This window comes from Chelonoidis abingdonii, chromosome 14, assembly GCF_003597395.2.
Source record: "Chelonoidis abingdonii isolate Lonesome George chromosome 14, CheloAbing_2.0, whole genome shotgun sequence".
Lineage (NCBI taxonomy): Eukaryota > Metazoa > Chordata > Testudines > Testudinidae > Chelonoidis > Chelonoidis abingdonii.
Window position 1 is genome coordinate 26,402,085 of NC_133782.1, and position 23,388 is coordinate 26,425,472.

Below are 23,388 nucleotides of genomic sequence, written 5' to 3' on the forward strand. Positions count from 1 at the left end.
ACAGGGCTCAGGGCTTCAGCCCCCCGTGAAACATGTAAATCGGCTTTGCAGAGCCCTCTGTGGTGTGGGGCCCCAGGCAGTTTCCCTGCTTCCAACCCCCTAAATCCCTCCAGTGACCCCACAGGGGGTTGCAACCTACACGTTAAAAAACACTGATCTAGTGGGTTAGATATGAGATCTGGAGAGCTGAGATCGAAGCCTGATGTTGACACTTGTTTTATGTCTTAGGCAACTCATTTAGTTTTTCTGTACCTCTGTATTCCCATAAGTAAAATGGGGATACTTATTTGCCTACCTGGTTACCTGCTCTCTGCCCTTCCATGCTTGCCAATGTTCTGTGCCTTTTTGTCTTTGTAACTTGGCTGTTGAATTCCTTAGCTTTCAGACATCAGCTATTAAAACTACAAACTGGTATAAGTTTTCTCTCTTAAAATGAAGATTTCCTCTTAGAAGTGACTATGTAAAAATAGAACCTTTGTACTCTACAGGTCTCCTCTGTATGTTTTTTCAGACTCAGGACTGCTGACTAAAACACATTTTTATTCTTGTTAGTCCTACAGAGACGTCCCATGAAGAGGGCACGAAGTGAATTCTGTTCCTTCTTGTGTGTTATCAACAGAGTTGTTTAATTGGTTCCACTTAGTTACCTTGTGAACCCACAGAAGCCAATAGGGTTGCATAGATGTCACTGAGGGCTTCATTTGGCCTGTTGAAATTTACTGGTAAGACAAGATGGGTGAGGTAATATCTTTTATTGGACCAACTTCTGTTGGTGAAAGAGACAAGCTTTTGAGCTATACAGAGCTCTTCCTCAGGTCTGGGAAAGGCAACTCAGAGTGGCACAGCTAATCACAAGGTTGAACAGATAGTTTAGCATGAGTAGTTAGCCCATATTCTAAAGGTGAAGTGGCTTGTTAATGCCCCTGTAGTCATAGGACAAAAAGGGGGGTTAGTGGGTTACAGATTGTTGTAATAAGCTATAAATCCAGCATCTTTATTAAAGTCAGGATTTTGTGTCAGGTTCCCCTTTTGAAAGTGTTCTGCAGGTTTCCTTTGAGAATGAGGACTAATAGGTCAGACATAAAGTGATAGCTCTGTGAAAAGTGTTCACCCACAGGTGATACGGGTTTTTTTTTTCATGTCTTTTTAAATTTTTCTCTGTGAGCTCATTCAAGAGCCTAGTGATTGTCTGGTTTCACCCACATAGTGTTGTTGGGGCATTTAGTGCAGTGCATGAGGTACACAGTAGCATGTGTAGGATCCATGGATCTTGAAAGGTGTGTTGTGGGGGATGTTGATCATTGTAGCAGTGGAGAGATGTCTGCAGGTTTTGCATCTGTTCTGCTGGGGTCTGGTCATGGTCTTAATAAAGACACTGGATTTATGGATTATGACAACAATCTGTAACCCACTGATCCCCCTTTTATCTGATGACTACAGGGGTGTTAACGAGGCACTTCTTCTTGAATGATCCTTTAGAAATACGTGCTGAACTATCTGTTTAACCTTGTATTTAGCTATGACACCTTTCCCAGACCTGAGGAAGAGCTCTGAGTAACTCAAAAGCTTGTTTATCTCACGAACAGAAATTGGTCCAATAAAAGGTATTACCTCAATCACCTTCTCTTTAATATCCTGTAACCAACTCGACTGCAAAAACACTGCATACAACAGTGAAATTTACTAGTGTCTGCGTGTGAGAATAATATAACTTAGCTTAAGTCCCAGAGCACTAGATGAATTTGCAAGTCTGGTAGAAATGAGTAAACAGTTTTAAATGTAAACAGATCTAAACACCTGCTAATATGGTGTGAGAGAAAATAAATGTGAAGTACCACAGTACCATTGTAGAATAACTTTTCATGGCAGAACTGCACTTCGTTATTAATTCTTGTAAAGCATTAAACTCACCTTAATAAAGCCTGTTTTGGTCTGGGAATAAATAATTTAGAAAGATTAGCGAAGCAACTCTTAGTTATACAAAATAGTTGACAACGGTCCCTTCATAAAGGTTCACAATTCTCTCTTGTGTTCATCTGTGACTTCAGTTCTGTATTTCCTTATTATAGCAGTTTCTTATGTAACCTAAGACTTTTCCTAGACTTCAGTAATGGTGATATCTGCTGACCATTTAAAATATACCTAATTTCTCAGTAATTTGAATGTTGCAAATACTCTCTTCCCTTATCCCTAGCATTTCATATCTTCAGTGCTAAGGGTCTGGAACTGGTACCAGTATGCTTGTCTAATGAATTGCATTTAAAAAAAAGATTTTTGCACTTCACCAGAAATATTTTGTCTCACTTTATTAGTAATGAGGCAAAAGAGAGTTGTGAAAAATCTAAAACTCTGAGTAGAAGAAATTCAAGAACAGAGGAATCTGCTACTTCACAGGAAACAGTAGAGAATGGACAGCGCAAGAGGTCCTCCAGGCCATCATCTGCCTCTAGCACGGCAAAAGGTAAAATGCACAGCCATCCTTACTGTGGAGTGGGCAGGAAGTGAAGTAGTTTCCAAAATAATAATGTCATTTGAATAAGTGAACCATGCCTATGGTGTTCAGTGTATGCTCCTAACCCTAGAGTTAGTACTGATGAGTTAGAGACAGGCTGGAGTTTCAAAGTTTATACAGTTCAGTACCTGAAGTAAATCTCTTGTATGCAAATTTTCTACTGTAGTTTGTTTTCTCATTAACATGGCATTCAAAAAAATCATAGTACTCTTAAAATTATAGTACTCTTGGCAGTAATGGGCAGACATTGAAAGAAGCGTACTCAGGCAAGACTGTGACATTTTTCCTACAGTCTGAAAGGAGTGAGACAAAAGCTTATGTCTTCTAGTGTGTGATCTGCTTTCACAAATCCAAATGGTCTTGTTATGTTGCTCAGGCATGCTTAGAATGCTGCCTCAATTACAGTTTAAGAGTTTTGTGTGCCAGTACACAGATCCTCAGCTGTTCTGTCCAAGAACATGTGAAATCCTAAAGTTACAGATATTAACCCATGGCATCAGCAGTTGCAGGAGTGTCTTATTTCTTTCTAAGGGCTATGGTCAGGAACAAAGTATGCAACATTTGTGTGGCACATACATGTTCACTAGTAGAATGCCCGGTTCATGATGTCAGTGACTGGGACATGGGTGATCTGGCCTGGTGGTTGGAGTCACAGGTCAGAGACCAAATGCCAGAGCTGAGGGTCGGAACTGGGTTACCTGGAGTGAGGCATGGCTGGGTCAAAGACAGGAGCAGGGCTGGGCACAAGCAGCAAGTACGGGAGCTATCACAGCCATGGGTGAGTAACTGCTGAACTGCATCTCATTTTTCCCTGTTGATTTAAGAACATCACATCCCCAAATGACAGTAGCTATGGGTAGGTCTCCTCTTACTACAGCAACTGAAGGGGTTTTTCCATTGCTGTAATAAATCCACCCCTTTGAGAGGTCATATGCAGATCGATGGAAGAATTCTTCTGTCAGCCAAGCTGTGTCTATAGTGGGGTTCAGGTTGACCTAATGACATTGCACAGGGCCTTTTCGCAGCCCTGAGTGAGATAGCTAGGTTGACCTGTTTTGGGTGTGGACCAGGCCATATGTTGACATAAACATTCTTCCTTCAACATAGCAGCCTCTGTACTGGGAGTTAGGTCAGCATAGCTATGTCAGTCAGGGTCTGGCTTTTTCACACCTTTGACTAGCATACCTACGTCCACCTAACTTTTAAGTGAAGACTGAGCTGAAGGAGTCAGTCTCGTGTCAGTAAAGTTCTGGTAGGTTAGACTCATGTAATGGTGTAGAGAGAATGTCAGGAGGACTTTTCAGCCAATACTTTAAAGATAACATATAGAACATTAAGAAATAACACAGATTTACAATGAAATGAAATTGATCAAATTAAATTCAGCAACCTTTTCCTACACTGGAAACATTACAAATGTTTACATTTTTACCTTCAAAGTGTTCCAGAGAGCACTTCCAGTTAAATACAGAACTGAAATGAGTATAAAAAATTACGTTGAAGTATCTATGTATTCTGCGGTCCCATGGCCATGAAATTCACTTCCTGTAACATAATTGTGCTCCAGAATTTCATCTTTCATTTTAAAAATTAATGATCTTTGATGGTTTTAAAGAAGTTTGAAAATATGAACAGACTGTAGAGTGATACAGGGATGTCTTCATGAGTTTGAGGGAGCCTGAAACAATAGCTTTGGGAGGTGTAACCTGCCCCATTCACTATAGTAGATTAATTCTGAAACCTAAACATGAGAGACAGACTATGGCATTTTAAAAACTAAAAATGTGGGAACAGCATAAAATAAATGGTATTTACTATCAGAATAAACAACATGTTTGTTCCACTATTTGTTTTTCTATTAATGAAATAAAAACCTCCTTTAAAAAACAAACAAAAAACCCCCATGTATCTGAAGCTGCCACAGAATCCAGGTCCAGCTTACCAAATTGTACACAAGGTCTTGATTTCCTTTCCCCCCATTTAGATTATTGGGCAAGTTCAGGACCAAAGACAAAAATGAAAACAAAAACCCAAGAATTTTTCAGGGGAAAACTTCCATGCCTGTCATGACTAGCTAGTGAACTGATGGAACCTGAAGAAGTTGGTAATTTGTGCATACTCCTGTCTGTTCTACCTTTTAATAGTGATGAGAACCTTTTTTTTAAGTGTATTTATTATTTTGAATGCTCTTGGGAATGGGTTAGGTGCCTTTCATTACAAATAAAACACAATCCACGCACTGAGAGACATACAAACTGACTTCAGACACTGTGCAGTGAGGGATAGGAGAGGTGATGCAAGTTCTCTAAACAAAATCTAGTGCATAGTAAGATGGAGTAAAAGACATTACTGGAAGAGAGATACTTTGTTAGTTCTTGTAGGCATTTTGGAAGAAGTGGCTCTGCGCAGGAAGGATTTAAATGAAGAGAGAGTTGTAGCTTTGCAGACTAGCTCATTTGTGCAATGCCCTTGCTGAAAGGCAGCAAGGTAGAAGCAGCCCAAGGACAGTTGTAGAAGTGGGCAAACTGAGTCAGTTTTACATGGTCATTACATATGTAGCACACATTTGTTTGTAGTTTTGGGTAGTGACCAGTGTTAGAATTCCAGTAATGTTCAGAAGACGTTAGACTATTGGCTCCAAAAGTGACTGACTGAAACAGTACTCCATATAATGGTGGAAGTTTGCCATTTATTCTACCAAACACCAGAAATCCTATTTAATATAAACAGAAAACAAACTGTATAGCTAGTGTTGCTTGTGGCCAAAGGATATGAATGCTGCATGACTGTTTGGAGCTAAACTCAACTGACAAGTACTGATTTCTAGGAGCAAAAAACTCCAGTTGGTATAAATCACGCCTGTTAGTGCTGTTCACGTTTGAGTAGAGGAACTGAATAGATACTCTTGAGAACTAATGGAACATGCCTGGCTGCAGCCTTTATCATTGTCGCTTTTGAGTAATCAAATTTTGTAATTTTTTATTCATGCTGACTTTAATACAGTAACATTTAATGGGCACAAAGACATACGATTGTGTTTTATAGACTCAGATTTTAAGGCCACAAGGGACCAGCATGATCATCTAGTCTGACCACCTGCAAATCGCAGGCCACAAAACCCTCGCCCACCCACTCTGGCAATAACCACTGGCTGAGTTACTGTAGTCCTCAAATCTTGATTTAAAGGCTTCAAGTTACTGAGAATCCACCATTTACTCTAGTTCAAACCAGCCAGTGACCCATGTCCCATCCTGCAGAGGAAGGGAAATCCCTCTGAGGTTTCTACCAGTCTGAACTGGGGGAAATTCCCTCCCAACCCCAGGTATGGCAATCAGTTGGACCCTGAGCATTTCAGCAAGATCCAAAAGCTAGACATCTGCGTAACAATTCTCTGGCTGTTGGATTTTGCTGAAATGCCATATCTTGGGTCGGGAAGGAATGAGTGGATGAGTTTCTGTTGGGAACTCAGAGCCCTCCCCATCTAGAGTCCCATCTCTAGCCATTGGAGATATTTGCTAATAAGTCACAAATGGGCCATATGCCATTGTAGGCAACATCCTCATACCATCCCCTCCATAAACTTATCAAACTCAGTCTTGAAACAAATTAGGTTTTTTGCCCCCACTTCTCCCCTTGGAAGAGTGTTTTAGAACTTCACCCCTCTGGTCAGAAACCTTTGTCTAATTGCAAGTCTAATCTTGTTGACGGACAGTTCATAACCATTTGTTCTTGTGCCAACATTGGCCCTTAACTTAAATAACTCCTCTCCCTCCCTGGTATTTATTTCTCTGATGTATTTATAGGGAGCAAGCATATCTTCCCTCAGCCTTTGTTTTGTTAGGCTAAACAGGCCAAGTCTCCTCTTGTGAGGTAGGTTCTCCATTTCTGTGATCATCCTGGTAGCCCTTCTCTGCATCTGTTCCAGTTCGAATTCATCTTTCTTAAACATGAGAGGCCAAAATTACACACAGTATTTGGTTTTTTGCTTTGTTGCTTTGCCACACTGTTTTTCCCCGGTGGTTTTAAATTGCAGACTGTTACCGAAGGACAGTCTTCAGAAAACATTGTAAAGAGCCAGAGAATCATCACAAACTTTTACAATGTTGTATTTAGTTAAAATTGTAAGGATATAGGTTTCCTCAGTCCTTGCTCAATATTTTTCTTACCGCTTTAAAGTGGAAATTGTGAGTGCACTTGAAATGTCCTCTACTTTCGCTCTAGCTTCTGTAAGTACTTCTGTTTCCTCAGCTGAAGTGCTACAATATTTGTAACTTGAGATGCAAGTTATTAGTGAAGCGTAGTGGATTTTCCCTACAGCAGCCATACATTAAGCAAAAGCAAGAGTTTCATACATAGTTCTGTTACATCAGGACTCAAGCCCTCTCTGTAGTGGGACCAATAGATTCTGTACTTAATGCACATTTCAAAAAACATTCATTTTTTTTCCTATTGCACCCATCTCTGGAGTGCTTAAGCACTGCACATGTAACTGTGTAGTTCACGTTCTTCAAGCCATGTGTAATGTTTCCTGGGTTTCTTTTTGTGGCAGTGCTTTGCAAGATGGCAGAATCATACCTAGAGCTAATACAGTAATAATACTTACACAGCATCTTTCAGCCAAGGATCTTGGAGCTTTGCAAATTTTAAGCCTTTGGACATCCCTGTGAGCAGGGAAGCTATTTGCACACATCATTGCAAGAGAAGCTACTGAGAGTTTATCATTACTTATGTGGGATTGTCCTATCTGCCTAAAAGCCTTAGTCATGATTGGGACCCATCGGGTTAGATGCTGTAAAAACTCAAGATGAGAAACAATCCCTGCCCTGGGGAGCTCACAGTCTGAATTCCCCTCCCCCACAGTGTCTTTTTTAACATGTTGTTAAAAAAAAAAAAAAAAAAAAAAAAGCAATGTATGTGCCTCTCTTGAAAGGTTTACTAGCTTAGCATCCACAGGTTTTTCCTTTTAATTTCAGAAACGAATGCCAGTGCAATGCAGTCTAAAAGAAGAAAATCCAAGTAAAATACTGCATGGAAACACAAGACTTGCAAATGAGTGTGAATTTACCAATAGCAATTTTGAGTTGTGGTTTTTCTTTTTTTGAAAAAAGAATAAAATTATGTACAGTAAAGTCATCTGAATATTATACTGTTCCCAGTAAGTGAAAGGTTTTTTCTAAAAACAAATAAATGGATATAAAATTGGGTTATTGTTAAACCCTCTGGTATTATAAGATGAAGTCCAGAGCTAGTGTATTAGGCTGATGTGTTGTAAGAAATGCAAGGGAGGGAAAGATAGTTGTAAATTTATTTCTAAGTTTCCACTTTTCATAAAAAAAAAAAAAAAATTAGATTACAGGGTTGCTATTTTTAGATATTAAAATGATGTATTGTGCTGTTGTTTTAAGTACTGTATGTGAATAGCAGTAAGAGGGTTACAGGCAAACCCAGTCTTGTTTGGAAATGTAAATAATTTTATTATAAAGTAGATCTGATGTATTTGTTGTAGAAATGGACCAGTGAAATACAAATAAATTGAAGGGTTTGTATAATGTGGAATCCCTAATGCTCTAAATAAATGTTATTGTCCTATAACTTGGGTTGTATTATTATTAGCAGCAGCATACTTCTGTACAGGGAGATTGAATGGATTACTTAAAGCTCTAGGCATACAAGCTCCTTATTTGGAGCTTTAAAGAGGAATTTGTTTAACCACAAATGAATTAACTAGTGCAGCTGCTGTTGCAAAGCAAGAAAATATTCAAAGCCTACTACCCCAGTCTTCAGGTTGCATTAATTTAATATGCACCGAGGTGCCCCAGAAGATAGCTTTCCTCATGTGGAAGTGTTCATCAAGAGGAAGATACTGCACAGAAGGATGCGGTCTGGAGACTTTCTGAAATCTAGTACCTGGAAGTTTTATCTGGGTAAGTATTCTGTGCTCAGTAGTGACTTGTTCACATGTACAACATAAGAAAGTAGGTCAGCCTTCCTGTGCTGGGAAGTTTTCATGGTAAGAAATTGAGGCCTTGTCTATACTACCGTAGTAAGTCGACCTAAGTTATGCTACTCCAGTTACGTGAATAACGTAACTGAAGTCGACGTAGCTTAGGTCAACTTATCGCGCTGTGTTGCCGGGAGATGCTGTCCTGCCAACTTCCCTTACTCGGGGAGCTGGAGTACCTACCAGAGTTGTCTGGAGAGCACTCTGTGCTCAATTTAGGAGGTCTATGCTCGACCTGCTAAATTGACACAACTGCATCGATTGCAACAGTGCCGATCTAGGTAAGTGTAGACATGGCCTCAGACACAAGTCTTCCTAGGTTGCCTGTTACCTTGCACACAGGTGATTTTGACAAATATTGCACCTTGTAAAAAATGGTCTGTGGAACATAAAGTGGCAAATAAGCTGTTTTGTGCCAAAAATGCCAAATGTTGATTGGTCAGGAGCTACCCCAGAAAGCTGAACTTTTTGCATATAAAACTTCAGAGGGAAAAATTCTGCCCTGGGCTAGGGCCAAAGGGCAGTGGATGTTCCCTGTGTTCTGAAACTGTTAACTTCCCCCAGAGAGCCATATTCAGTCATGCTCTGGATTATTGTATAAAATCAGTTTCTCTCCCAAAATGTCTACCCACTCCTGATGCAGGGATATTGAAGAGCCAGCGGAAGGCAGTATGGCTCACAGAGATTTTGCCAAAACCCGGAAAATTATTCTACCTGTTCACTTCCAACCTCCACACTTCTGCTTCCTTGAAATCCTACCATCTTCAACAAGTTAAGATGTAAAACTAAGCTATTTTAATATTTCTGTGTTTTCCTACTTATAAGATCACACTGCACTGGATTTTGTTCTTATTGAAGTTGATGGCAAAACTCCCAGTGACTTTAATGAAATCAGGATCAGACCCAGGAAAAGCTCCACATGTCACTTTCCCTAAAACCTTTGTGTAAGTGGGAACCCTGCATTTATTTATAGGTTCAGTAAGTCTTGTTTTACATTTTATTTGTTATTCTGGTGAAAACTCTTGGGGTGATATTTGTGGAAACTGAGCTCTACTTTTTCCACAGAACGGGTGCACGTTGTGTAATGGCAGTGCAGTCTTCTCCACACAACCCTCCCAATTGGCCTGAAACTTGAGGGACCAGACCTATGAGGCAGGGGTAATCTGGTCTCTTACCATGCCATTCTTGGCCTTACTGCTGAGATTGCCAACAAGGGGGCCAGTTATGGTGAAATTTTTTATGAATGGAAGCTGGAGCAAAACCACAAGACTTAGAGACCACTAAACCACTCTCAGATGGGAACCATTTTGGACACTTTTGACCTTGAGGTGAGAAGTGCTGTATCTCATAAGTCATTCAGTACCCCTAAATTCTGTGAGAATGGCTATGACTTAGTCCCCTTTTTTGTTCTGGATATTTAATATAAAATGTATCTCCTTGTTCCTGAAGCACCTCTCACCACTGTTTGGAAATCCTAGACTCTCTGACAGTGGGTAAATCAACCGGCACCTGTGGTTAGGATTTCCACATATAAAATGTTGCAGAATGTGTCTTTGGACTGGAGGGTTCTGTTCTGACTCTAGGGCGGTTAGCTGTCAACAGGTTGCAAATGTTTAAACCACATTCTACGTGAGGTAGACTCCCTCTTTCTTCTCTGACCCTTCTGGGCTGTGGTGAATGGTGCAAATGCGCCAGCCCTTCGCATTATGTATCCCTCCCTCTGCTCTGTAGGCGAGGGAAGCTGATGAACCTCTGCTGGTATAGCTAATTTGGGACTTACATAGGCTGGAAATTGTTTGATCAAAGAGGCAGCCTTGTGGAGGTAATCAGCATAGGGTTGCCACCTGGCTTGTGGGAGAAGAAAAAACAAATCTAGTCTGAGTTTCCTACCAACGCTTCTGGCTCATTTATGTAGGGAAATTTACTAGTATTACTAGACCCATATAATTTTACTGCTATAGTCAGTCTGCTAGCTAGTGTCCAGTTCATTCCTTTCCACCCTGTCACTGAGGTTTGTCTGCTTTGCATCCTCTCATCTCTATGCCATTTTCTTTGCCTTCTCCCTTCCATATTCAGCCTCACCAACTGTGTTTCTGATTCTTGCTCCACAGCTGAGGGTGCTGCCTCTCTGCCAGTGAGTCCAGTGTGAACTCTGGAAAACGGCACTAAGCCCAGAGCCTCCTGTAAACATGCTAAAATGAAAGCCATCATGTGAATGGGATGTTGTGATAAAGTCAAACATACGATTGTGCAGAGAGAGGTTTTTATTTCTAAGCTATCTCCCACTTTGGATGGTTGCAAAATTCTGCAGCTTAGTATTCTTTTGTTTAAGGACAGTATTCTCCACTAAGCCTCAGAAAAGGCCATTAGTACGAAGGCTGTTAACTCAATTTAAGGTGTCCTGCCATTGTACACAGACTGAAATGTGCTGTATCAAAAATGCATCACTTTGAGCCAAAGGCTTTTATTTTAACATCTTCCAACAGATTCCCACTGTCACATGGACAAGAGCTGTGATTAGCAGCATGACCCTTTACTACTTTTTAAACTTCTTGCAGGCTTGTGACATTGAAATCCTGTTCTGATCTGTACTGACAAGTAAAACGCTGGTGCTTCCCTCATTAGGGCAGTGCTTAACCATCCTCTGGGAACAAACACTTGCTGCGTCAGTGAAAGACGCTACTGGATTTTGAATGGTGGATGTAATGAGTTTTACTGCACCTGGTTCCCTTTATGATTAAAACACACACACAAAGTATGCTTTAAATATATAGATTTTTTTTTTAATTTCTTGTGGTTTTCCTTTATATTAGATTTTTTTTTTTTTTTCCAGGACAGCATTACAATCTAACAACCAAAACCATGTTACATACACACACGCACACCACATAACATGTCCCAGGCAGTCGTGTCCTTCGTTCTGTCAACAGGTTGCAAATGTTTAAACAGTATTCTACGTGACGTAGACTCCCTCTTTCTACGAGCCTTGCTTACATTGCTTTAACATGTAACACACAACAAGGACGTATTTTGTTAGCTTTCTGTTTTGAACAAGCTTTCAGTTCCTACAGTATAGTGATGTAGAAAATGTGGGGCTTTTTTTTTTTTTTGTCTTCTCAAAAGCCCTGTTTTAAAAGTTGTCCTGCTATTGTAAGGCATACAATAGATTCTAAGGTTTAAATCACCCTCTCAGCTGAACAGAGCTGGGGAAAAACCCCAACTAGGAGTTTCATCTGCTTGGTCATCTGGGTTATGTTCTAAACAGGTCAAATGCGCACACACTCAACATTTGTTGCTTGTTAGAGTGGTGGTGGTGGTGTGGAGGGAGGGGAAAGAAGGTGGCAAAACCAGAAGATGTTCTCAAACTCATTTTAAGAAGGTTTAAGGCAACCCTTTCAAACCAAATCATACCTCCTCTTTAGATAAGCCTTTGAAAGGAAGAAAGATGGATTTTTAACATACAGTGTGTTTTGGCAAAGTGCTGGTGGTAGTCATGTCATCTTTATACTCTATCTTCACCCTCAAACTGGTGGGAAATCAGATTTTAAGCAGGAGTTCCCAAAGGTGCATGGGGATTTAGGTACCAAAATAAAGGGTATTTGGGGGCCTGATTCTGTTGGCTCCTTTGAAAATCCCAGATCTGTTTTTTTCCACAATAACATACAGCTGCAGAATTTTTTTTGTATTTAAATTCCCAGTCATTTTTTGCATAGGACTTTAACTATGGTTCCCTAATTTACCAAACCATGCAAAAGGGTGAAAGGCACATACACAGTCAATACACTATGAAGAGGTATAATGCATATAGGAGAGTATTATGAGTATAATACCTAGTTGTGGGAGTAGAGAGATATATACACACAATATTGCAACACTCAAATGCTACGTTACAGATACGGTTCTGATACAATAGAAAAGAATATTACTATGTTGCTGTTACAGTGTGAGCTGTACCTTTGTTTCAGGAACAGGAAAAGCTGGATTTTGAAAGCACAAAAGTGAATTAGATACAAGTTGTTTGCAGTGAGAATTGGGTGTTTAAGATTGTTTGTATTTATGGTCAGCTTTGCTCCCCCGCCCGCTCTTAGGCAAGAAAGAGTTGGGACAGCAAAGACATTTAGGGGTTCTCATACAGGTGGACCCCATACAAGTTACATGCTACTAGGGTGGTTTTTTCCCCTCTACCCACAAGGAATAGGCTCTCCCATGTAAAATCCTGGCTCCACTGAAGTCAAAGAAAGTTTTGCTGTTGACTTCAGTGGAGCCAGGCTTTCATCCAAAGTCTGAATCTCCATGTAGGAAGGCTGAGCAGTGATGGTGGTGGCCATAACGATGGGGGCTAGTGTAGACTCCCTCTGACAGAAGAGCCAGTAGCTCCAGGCAGCTAATGTGGAGAAGAGCACGTGCTGAGCCAGAACAAAGAGCCTGACATCTCTCAGAGCCTAATGGGGCAGACCTATTATTAGGGAAGATGGTGTTGCTCAAATGGGTTTAGACGGGTGTGGGCTGAACGTTTCATCAGGTGCTAACCCACATCCTCTACCTGCTTGTAAACAAAGGGGGTCAGGAGGTGGAAAGAACTTGAAGCTGCAGGTGTTTATTGAGCAAAGAAGGAATAAGTCAGCATCAGCTTGTATACTAGATGGAGCCGTTCATTTTGTATAACCATTTTTTGAGGAAAATGTGGGATTTTTTTAAATTAAATTTCACGAGCTAACTTTTTAGAAAGAGCCTTTTTGTGCCAGCATCAAGAGTATAGAGCCAGAGGCTACAGAGAGGCCCTTTAAAAATCTGACGCTGTGTTTAAAGAGAAAGTAACCATCTGACTACGGGGTAAGGTGCGCCATCAGTGCAGACAACGGCATCATACTATTCTTTGTACTGTTAGGTATCCGTGCCATGAACGAATGGTCACGTTCCTGGAGAAGTTCAGAGCTTGGGGGAGTAGATGCATCATCCAGACATATACTTGTCTCCCATCTTATGTTAAAGCATTCGTGCTCAACCTGGGGTTCTCCAACAGGGTGAGAGAAAGAGAGAGCGTGTGTGTGTGTGTGTCACAACTAGCTAGATGGGTATGGGGTCCCAAAGATTGTTTCTGTTGTAATATAGTGTTACATTATGGAAATGGTGGAGAACCACTATCAAGGGGAGTGAACGCTTTCTTAGCTACAGTTTAGTGACCATTGCTGAACCTTCACTTTTCACTGCAGTCATATTTGTCTAGTTATTAAATAACAAATATCTGCCATGCTCATTTGTTAAAAAAGCCACCTCTTCCATACCTGGAAACCACCAGTTTCAGCTCCAATATATGCAAGGGAGTTGGGCTGGGAATTATCCTAGCCAGATGCCCTTGCAAACATGGGCTTTTTACATTGCAGGGGAGTTTGGTACTGTGCATGGCCTCCCCCCAGGGGTGGGGGGGGAGAAAAGGAAACTGCTCCACATACAGCTACATACAGTTTTAAAATATTCAAAGAGATAACAGGGTCCTAAAGAGAGGAGCTTTGGGATGAGCTACAAACCTAAATTTGTACTTTGCAATATTAAAAGAAAGGGGCCCCACTGGACCAAATTGACTTTCCTCAAGCCTGGGCTTTCCCAGCAGAGCGGGTGCCTCTCAGAAGTGGTACTTGTAGATGCTGGTTTCCAAGGGCAGCTCTGCTGGCAGGTGTGCTTTCCATGCACCCAGCTTGTCGGCCAGAAGGTGCTCCTCATCACCCTTTAAATGCAAATGGAACACAGCCAAAATGCAGTAGGCAGAGTCTAGCATCAAGGACTGCTTGTGTGTTTGTGATCTAGGACTAAGTGGTTGAAATGGCAGCTGTGACTCACTTTTGAATTCAGCCCCTGAACTGGGATCACTTAGCTAGGGCTGCCTTGGAGGTGTGTTATATGCAGAATGCTAGAATACTTGGTTCTACATAAATGTTTTAAAAGAAGGGGGGGGGGGCATTTCCCCCAGTTTTGTGCTGGATATTGTGCCCTGATTGAAGCCAACAGCTCTGATTGAAGCCAACAGCTAACCTCTTGTTGACTTCAAAAAAGCAGGGCCAGTGGTGTTTATGGGGCGAAGCGGTTCCCTCACTCCCTGCCCCTAAGAAGGGCAGAATTTACTGCTGCATGGCAGGGAATGTGAGTTCTGATTCTGCACCAGGCCAATTGTGGGAGAATCCACGGGCAGGCAGGGTCAGCCAGGCAGAGCTCTGGCCCTGGCTCCCCTGGAGAGGAGCTCTGCAGAAGAGATAATCTGGCCTGGGGCGGTGTTGCCCTTCCCATGCAAGTTACACCCCGTTGGAGAGGGAATGACAGTCATCCCCCTGGCTCCTCCCCCCAGTCTGCCCCTCCCCTTGCATAGAGCCTGACCTGCTGTGAGCGCTCTCCTGGGTCATGTGGGTGGGGGAGTCTGGGGATCTGGCTCCTAGGCTCTAAAGATGGGCAAGACCTATTTAGATGATCTACTCCCTTGCACCGTCCATGCCGGCTGTGTCCTCAGCATTAGCCCACTGAGAAAGCAAGAGCCAAACCCACCTGGCTTTCTAAACAGATGTGCCCCCAGGACTTTGTTTTCCACCCAGTGCCTTTTTTTTTAATGTCAAAAAAAATAATCAGAAACAACATTATTTCTGAGAGCGCAAATAACCGTTGCAGTGCCCCCTCCCTTGCCCTCTTCTTACTCTCAATGCACTTTTTCCAAACCATTTTGCACCCTCCTGACCCTATCCTTCTCCCATTGACTCCACTGGGAGCAAGATCTAGCTCAAGTTTGTGATTCGTGTGGAGCACAGATCCGTTGTTAGCTCTGTCTCCAAGATCTTGGCATTGCCCCCAAAGTCCTTAGGGGCTTTGATGCCCTCTCAAAATATATTGCTTAAAAATATCTAGCTAGATATTTCCAATAACACTGGCCTAGAGCAGGAATAAATCGTATTTCAACAATTTCCATGTGATTCCTGGGATCCACATGAGTGAGGTGGGTGTGCCACTGCGTGGCCTCATAGCTAGTGAGTGGACACTGCTAACTTTAAATCTTACACCGGTGCCATTCAAATTCTTTTCCTCTTCCAAAAGGCAGCCGGTACTACCAATTCATGCTAAGAAAATAAAAAGACATCTCACTAGGTTTCACAAGTTCCTTTAGGACATGCTGATTAGTATCCACAGCCTCCCAGGAAATAAAAGAACGCATCAGAATCAAATGGTTCTAAAATATGCACTTTTAAAGATCTCAATGCACGTGTTTGTCCCTGAGTCCGTGCTGTAATTTCCCCTACACAAATAAAAAAGAAATTGAAAACTCAGCATAGCCATTAAAGTAGGAGATCAGAACAACACGCTCCCAGCCAGAGGTTGGTTGGTTTGTTTAACCTTTCAGTTGGGAGCATCACACAAGTAACCACAAACTGGAAATCCAAAACCAACACCGTACATCCACTCTTGTGTTTTTTAAAATATTTACACACGAGCACACAAAGGTTCTGTGTTTTAAGCACCTTTTTGTTTGCTTTAAGATAGAAGGAGAACCATCCAACCTCAGCGTGAGGGGCTCTGGTTGATCGTTAAAGAACTAGGACAGGAAATTTGGTAGCAGACCAGTACTTCTAGTGATCACCGCCAAGCACAGTGTGAACACAACTCTGTCACAGCATTTAGATGTTTGGTCACACTTCGTAGCAGGTGCAATTCTAATCAGCTTAAAAAGAGTTAATGAATGATTCACAGATACTATAAACATATTACAGAGAGGACAGTCTGTGTTTTAGATGCTTGTAAGCCACGGTGATAGTAACCTAGTGACCTGTCTTAACAATGATTTGACCTTTCAGTAAAACATTATTAATCATTGATTAACCCTTTCTAAACTCTTGATATAAAGTGGGATGGTAGTTTTGCTTGGTTTCCCCTGCTGACTAGGGATAACATGCTGTTGTGCAGAACAGTGACATCCAAGCAAAGTTCCTTGCATTCTCCTTCTAAAACAAAATACAACTTTAAACATTAGAAATGAGCCACCACTGAAACAGGCAGTTGTTGGGCTATTGGACTCAGTGCCTCTGTTTTAACAGCACTTAAGGGCTCGGGCTAGCACTAGTGAGGGCGACTAGAGCTTTGCCATTGACTTCAATTGCTGCTGGATCAAGTCCTAATTGAATAGTTTTTGCTTCTCGCCGTCCTGAACAATTAGCGAGGCTGGAGGCTTTTAAAGAGGGACGTCTCTTACTGGGAGAAATGCTTGCGAGCAGCTTAGCAGACACAGGCATTGTAAGGTGTACAAGGTGAGTAGCATTCCCCAAAGCAATTTGTGTTTCTAGGAAGCTTTGCTCTTGCGCGCTCACTCTCTCTCTCTCTCACAGTCATTCGGCACCTGTCTGATCTGCAAGACACAGAGGTCAGCTCCAAATATCACAAGTGTTATGGGGGCTTTGAGCTCCGGGCCTGGGTGATGACATGTTAAATTTGTGACATCACTGTCATTTGCAGGGTGCCTGCAGCATGTCATAAGTGGAGGTGTAGAACTGTGTAACAGTAACAGGTAGGAGCTGGCCGGGAGGCAGAAAATTACTGACCTCATACAGCTTTTTATTGGTGTCTGCTCCAGCAAGGAAATCTCCCTCTAAAGCCACCTTATGTGCATGAAACAGCCTAATGCTGCAGAACACATTGACCAAACAGCCTATGGAAAGGAGAACTGAACAGGAGATGCAGGGAGGAAGAGACTTGATCAGCATCCAAAATTTAACCCTGTTCCTAAGCTGCTGATTAAAAAATTCTTATCTCTGACATGGACATTGACGAGTTTAGGAAATGGCTCCTCCTCACCTCTGCAGGAACTTGAGTCGGCGTTCATGTAAAATGCACCAGTCCCAACTTGCGTCAGGGCTTACTTGAGAAAAAGGCATTTAATAGAAAACCAAGAATATGAATGGCTGTAAATGACCCATCAAGTCAAGACGTTGCCAGTCTCCGGTAAGGAGTCGGCTGCAAATGAAATAATAGACGTGTTGCCATCTTTAACACGTTCCTAGTGGGACCTTCAGCAGTGAGCAGATGAAGTTCTATCACACTACTCCGTGCTCCAACACGTGGAGAAAATGTGGAGCTGGTATTAAACGACAGACGGGTGGGGATCATCCAGACCATGGGAAATAACACTGGCTTTTCAAGTTCTCTCTCTTAACTGCTGTTAAACCATCTTGCCAAGAGATCTGTGCACATGAGCTCAGCTGCCTCTCCAGATGCTGACAAAGGTGCAAAAGCAAAGAGGAACAGTTGATCCTAGCAATATGGGAATTTTGCCCTTGACTTCAATGAAAGGAGGAATCAGGTTCTAAAAAGCAGGTTCCTATTAGAGATGGGCCCAAGCTACAGAGCTCAGAGCCAGCTGGAACATCAACAAGGTTTGTGTGTGCTGAGGGGTGGGGAATTCAAGTCCAGCATAGTGGTTGGGAGTTATCTCTAGTTACTATAGTCACCAATGATTCAATCAGAAATAGCTGCTTGAAGCATCCTTTCCATTAGTACAGGATGATGTTACTGTTTTTTCATCTTTGCCAGGCACTGCTCTTTAAGCAGGTTAGAATTTATTTCCATGCTGTATGAGAACTTTCTGTTCAGTAGTGTCATGAAGGCAGCAGGGCTTTGAGTTTGGAGACACTAATAATAGTCTTGTGCAGAACTTTACAGAAGCCAAACTGGGAGAGTTATAGAGGCAGTGGGGCTGTTTCAAACAATGGTTGATTACACTGAAGAACAAAAAATATAAAATATATTTAAAGTAATCCCGTTTGTCTGTATTTTTAGAGGCTCACCTGGCACCTGCATTTTAGCTAGATCCTACATGCACAATGATATTAGCCACTCTCCGGGCTAACCAGGTCTGTTAGCCTCCATTCCTGGAGGCTGCTCATTGTAAGTTTTATTTCCTCTCAAAAGTCTCAAGAGCTCAAATATGAGACATTTTAAAAGTGGTGCTCACATGACAGAGGCCCACTGTTTACAATTATTTTTAAAAACACAATTTCTCAAAACCTACTATGAAGGTAAAGGTTTGAATAATGGTTTAGAAGAAATTCCAGTGAAAGTGGTTTATTTTTGTAGCTCAATGTGGCCTTGCATGGTGCAAACTCAAATTCAACAGCATTGTGCAAATGCCGAGCACCGGCACGCGAGCCTGCCTGTGAACCGGAAGTGGACAGTCTAGTTTCGTTCCCCCGGGGAATGAAGTGCAAGCAGTAAATAAAGAGTATTAATGGAGGAAAGTGATTTTCAGACAGCTTTGCGGTTTTCCTAATCTGTATTATTAACGTACAAGGTTTTTTTATCTTGACAGTGGCCTTTTAAGGATAAACATGTTGGGCCAAACCCAGCTCTGGCGTAGCAGCATTAAAACCACCAGGGATGAATATGGCTATTCATGACACAGGGCACAATCTTTAGTGCAGTTAACCGGGGGTTACTCTATCAGCCCATTCTGATTACGGAGATGAAATTCCTCAACTGGGCTGAACACTTGGAACTTTATTTCCCATCAGAAACTCCCTATAGTCCTGTAGGGACTATCAGACTAGCAAGCGTTAGGCATGCCTGTAACAGTGGAATAGGGGAGCTGCTATATATACCTCTTCTTGGGGGACTTGTATCTTTTTCCATCCATGTGGGCACAAGTTCTGTGCTATGCAGTTCTCGGCCTTGGGCTTGTGCCTTCTCAACTGCTCCAGTTTCCATCCTTGTTTCTTATCTTGCCCTCTCTCCTCCTGCCTTTCTTTTCTCCCCAATCTCTCTCACTTCCTCTCATTTCACATCCTTTCGCTACCAGCTTCAACATACTTTACCACCTCTGTGACTATTGCACAAGCCCCTTTCTGAGCTGCCCTCCCAATACCTAGCTGGAGCAGCAAACCACAGGCCGTTATACCAATGTGAAGGAGAATTGCCATGCCTGAGGGGTTGAGTGATGGGTTATGTCCAGCTACTAGCTTTAGGATCATGCTGAAGAAGTATCATCATCTGCTGAGGCAAGACCCGTCCACTGGGAGTAGCTTCTCTAACAGCTCCTTCAAGGTGATGGGATTTACACAATGCTGCTTTGCGTGTTTATTTTCCAAGGGCCCAGATTTTGACCGAAAGTAAAAAACACCAAGATCTGTTCCCACATGTACAGATCACTGGCTTCCCCAGGGCACCAAAACCAGCGGAGACCAGGGAGAGGCTTTTGCCAGAAATCCAGTGATTTGGACGGACCGAGGAAATGACAACCCAGTCTGCGGGGCAGGCGTCCTCGTTCATTGGTCAACCACTGACTGAAGATCTAATATGGTGTTTACAGCCAATCAGATAATCCATTCCCACAGACTTCTGCCCAGCTTGTTGCCTGGAATGAGAATTCTTTCTTTGAGCGGATGAGGGCTTTTTGAGGGCTTCATTATTGTAAAATGCAAGTAACTCATTGCAGGGTTTGTTTCTTCTTGTTTTTTGCCTAAGCTGGTGAATGTTCCTGACCATTTCACGAGGCAGATTTGTTCAGCGTTTCTAAAGACCACCTGATCTCTACCCTGTGTTCCAGACGCAATAATCTGCTTAGAGCTTTGACACTTTGTCCATTAAACAAAGCTGTTTGGGGTGAGTGGGCCAAACATATTATAAGACACTCGACTGTAACCTGAAAGCACTGGAATAATAAAATGGACTTTGCACTCTTTTTAAAAGGCTGTGGGGAATTAAGGGCTGCAGTAATACTGCACAGGCTTGATTTCCAGAAGCACTCCGTAGCTGCAGCTCCCATGGATTACAGATGGAGTTGTGGGTGCTCAACACTTCTGAAAATCAGGTCTTAAACACTTGCTAGGACATGCTCAAGCAGAGTTCCCTTTACTCCAGCATGGCACCTCTGAACAGACAGCTAGATAATAAAAGCATGCAAGCAAGGATCATCAGTGACACCACAATCCCAGCTCCCAGGTTAATTCAAAGAATGGATCTAATATACAATTCAGTTTTTAAAGGGGGAGGGGGACGGTCCTTATTCCACATAAATTATTACATTTTCCTGGAATTTGGGCCAATTTTGTTGTTAATTTGTTCCGATTTGCACTTGAACCTGGTATCTCCATTTGTGACATCACAATCTGTTCCATGGAGAAGAGTGTGATGTCATAAAGAAAGGCACTGATGTCACAGGCTCCCAATACAACGGCAAGGGACAAAGGAAATGATGGGACATCTTCACCCTCCCATAAATTCAGCGTAACATTGGTGTAAAGCTTAGTGAAAAGTAGGGCATTCACTGGGAACACCAAACTCGAATTCAAATACTGGTAACCGTTGCAAGAGAAGCTGGAAGAACTTACTCAAGTATTGGGGAGGGAGGTGGGGAGCTGGGGAAATACCTCCCATTAGGAATCATTTTCCCGAGGGTAACTGGTTGGACACAAGTTTTTCCAGACACTTTAGCACTGATTCTTTTAAATCGTTTCTTGACATTTAAAAGCTGTCCCCCAGCGTCGTTAGGATACGTGAGGGTGATGTGCTGGCCTTCTCTCCTGCTCAGCGCCAGAGCAAAAGCTGCAGTGGTGGGGAAGAGGGGGAGTGCCAGGTATTGAAGTGGAGAAGGAAGAAAATAATAGGTAAGTAAGTATATGCTAGTGTAAAAAGGGGAGTGAAACCAAAGGAGAGCCCAGCAAGGATCTGCTGTGGAGCATCACCAGTTCAGAAGAAATTGAAAAGCGTCTCTCATGGGGATAGGTTTATTCCAGAGAAAGGATGAAGACACCTCCACTGGAGAAAGCATTGCAAGATGGGACGTGAAGCTTGAGAGTTAAAAGGGTAATGCCCCATGGTGCAGACTTCCTGAAGTAGTTTAGTAGTTGTACTGGCGCTGGCATGGTTGATAGACAAAGCTGCCCTGGTGTTTGGCCCTCCGGGGGTGGCGTTCTCTGGCGCGGTTCTGCCGCTGCATGACCTTCTGACTGAGCTTGTGCTTCTCCACCAGCTGCTTTGCCTGCTGGATTCGACGGACTTGGCTGACCTTCTCCAAGATGGCAGCTTTCGCTGTGAGAGAGGTGAGGTGGTGTGGGGTGCGGCGCTCCAGCCGGGGTTCAGGCACATCCCTAGAAAGAGACACACACACGTTAGTTAATGGTCAAGCTCAGGATGATCTCAGACAGGTGAGACACCACTTTGCATTTCCCCAGGGCACGAAGGGGTCAACTGCCAACTGGAGTCGCACATGAGGCTCCTGACAGCTCCCTTCTGAGTCAAGTGTGCAAATGCCCACACAACAAAAGAAGAGATGAGCCCCACGTCATGCTCAGCACAACCAAGAATTGTTCCGTTGGAGGTTTCATGTGGTACCGTGGTGATAGCACCATGGAAATAGAGCTATTTTTCCAAGATCAGTATGGTAGGTTAATTCTTTAAAATGCTCATATTACCCAGGCTGACATCCCCTTAACAACCACTTATCTGGATTTGCGTGCGTATCTCTTACGCACATACAGGGACAAATTTAGAAGAGATTCTAAGGTGTTTTTTTCTAATCTCTCTGCATGCAAATTACTCCATCTTAGGCTCCCTTTGATTTAGTAATTGGCATTTAATTGAGACCCTTCCCCTACTCATCACCTCTGAATTTGGCCTGCTGTCTCCTGAAAGCAACGATGTTCAAAGCCCCTTACAAGCCAATGGAATTATGAGTGAACTGCTCCATAGGCCAATCTGCAATAAGCAGAGTTGTTAAAAGGAACAGGACTTCCCCAGATCAAACGATTGGCATGGTTAATCCAGGTTCCATTAGCACAGATGACTCATTCAAAGCCAGCTGCTCGGTCAGCAGAAGTTCTCCTCCAACAATGAGGGAAATCAAGAGCAAATTGAGCTCATTTCCTTCCTACTTTTAACTATTATTTGTAGCCATTTTGCTTTGTATTTCACCCTCTGCCTTCAAACTTTCATTGACTCCAGCCAGATTGGATTTTAGCCCTATGAAAGAGGAGTTTGCAAAGGGCAAATGAAATCCCAGCCGATGATGCTCAGCATCGTCCTCGAGATTTGCCAAGGGAATTCGCTCTTGCACTGGGCCACGCCCCTCTGTGGTGCTGTATAAACAATAACGATGTGTTTGGCCCATGCACCTATGGAGTGTTAATGCCAAAAGCCATCAAGCTCTCTGGCTGGCTCATGGCTGGGCCTTAGCCAAGTTTGCCTTTGGTGTGTATGTGCTGTTGTGATACTCTGGTAACACATCCTGAAACACCAAGCAGCCTGCGTGGCTTATAACTTGCCATGCAGCTGCACATCCGGGCATTGGTTGTGAACTCTGCGGCTGCCGATGGGAGAATGTGTTGGACTGGAAGTAAGGATTGCTGCTGTCTCCCAGGAGGGTCCCCTTTCCTGGAAAAGCAGTGGGCTTTGGTCCCCTCTCTGGGGTTATTTTTCTGCCTAGGAGTGTGGGGGGAGGGGGTGTGTGACAGTTTGGTGCCCAGGAGAGCTCAATTTGCAGGAAGAACAGCATTCCAGACGAGGATTTTGCACTCAGAACTAGAACTGCACTGCAGGACCAGGGCGAAGGAGATGTAGATGAGCTGAGATGAGGAGGAAAAACCAACAAATATCTTTCCTAAAAGAGCCAACATGGTAAATTCCAAGACACCAGCGAAAAGTGAGTGGAGCCAAGTCCACTCCAAAGCCTTATTGCCACAGGATCGTTTTTTCAGTGTCTGGTTTTCTGCTGTAACAATACCGGTGGTATGACTGAAAGTGTGTGCCCACACTGCATGGTCTACACCATCTTAAGCTGCTTCCCTTCTCAATCACTGCCTTCACAAAGCTCTGTACTTTCTGGAAACAGCTGCGCACCATTCTGAACAGATATCCC

The 23,388-nt window shown here is 42.8% G+C and overlaps 2 protein-coding genes across 6 annotated transcripts in view; one reads left to right on the forward strand and one right to left on the reverse strand.

The window, feature by feature from the left end:
* The window catches only part of NCOA6 (nuclear receptor coactivator 6), a 67,397-nt gene extending 59,756 nt beyond the window's left edge, over positions 1-7,641 (forward strand). For all 3 annotated transcript variants that reach the window (XM_075072311.1, XM_032769651.2, XM_032769652.2), the window contains 2 exons: positions 2,313-2,461; positions 7,486-7,641. In XM_075072311.1, coding sequence (XP_074928412.1) covers positions 2,313-2,461; positions 7,486-7,532 — 196 coding nt within the window. In that variant the 3' untranslated portion in view covers positions 7,533-7,641. The remainder of the gene's footprint in view (positions 1-2,312; positions 2,462-7,485) is intronic.
* A 3,633-nt stretch (positions 7,642-11,274) lies between these two features.
* The window catches only part of TP53INP2 (tumor protein p53 inducible nuclear protein 2), a 59,064-nt gene continuing 46,950 nt past the window's right edge, over positions 11,275-23,388 (reverse strand). For all 3 annotated transcript variants that reach the window (XM_075072312.1, XM_032769653.2, XM_032769654.2), the window contains exon 4: positions 11,275-21,622. In XM_075072312.1, coding sequence (XP_074928413.1) covers positions 21,373-21,622 — 250 coding nt within the window. In that variant the 3' untranslated portion in view covers positions 11,275-21,372. The remainder of the gene's footprint in view (positions 21,623-23,388) is intronic.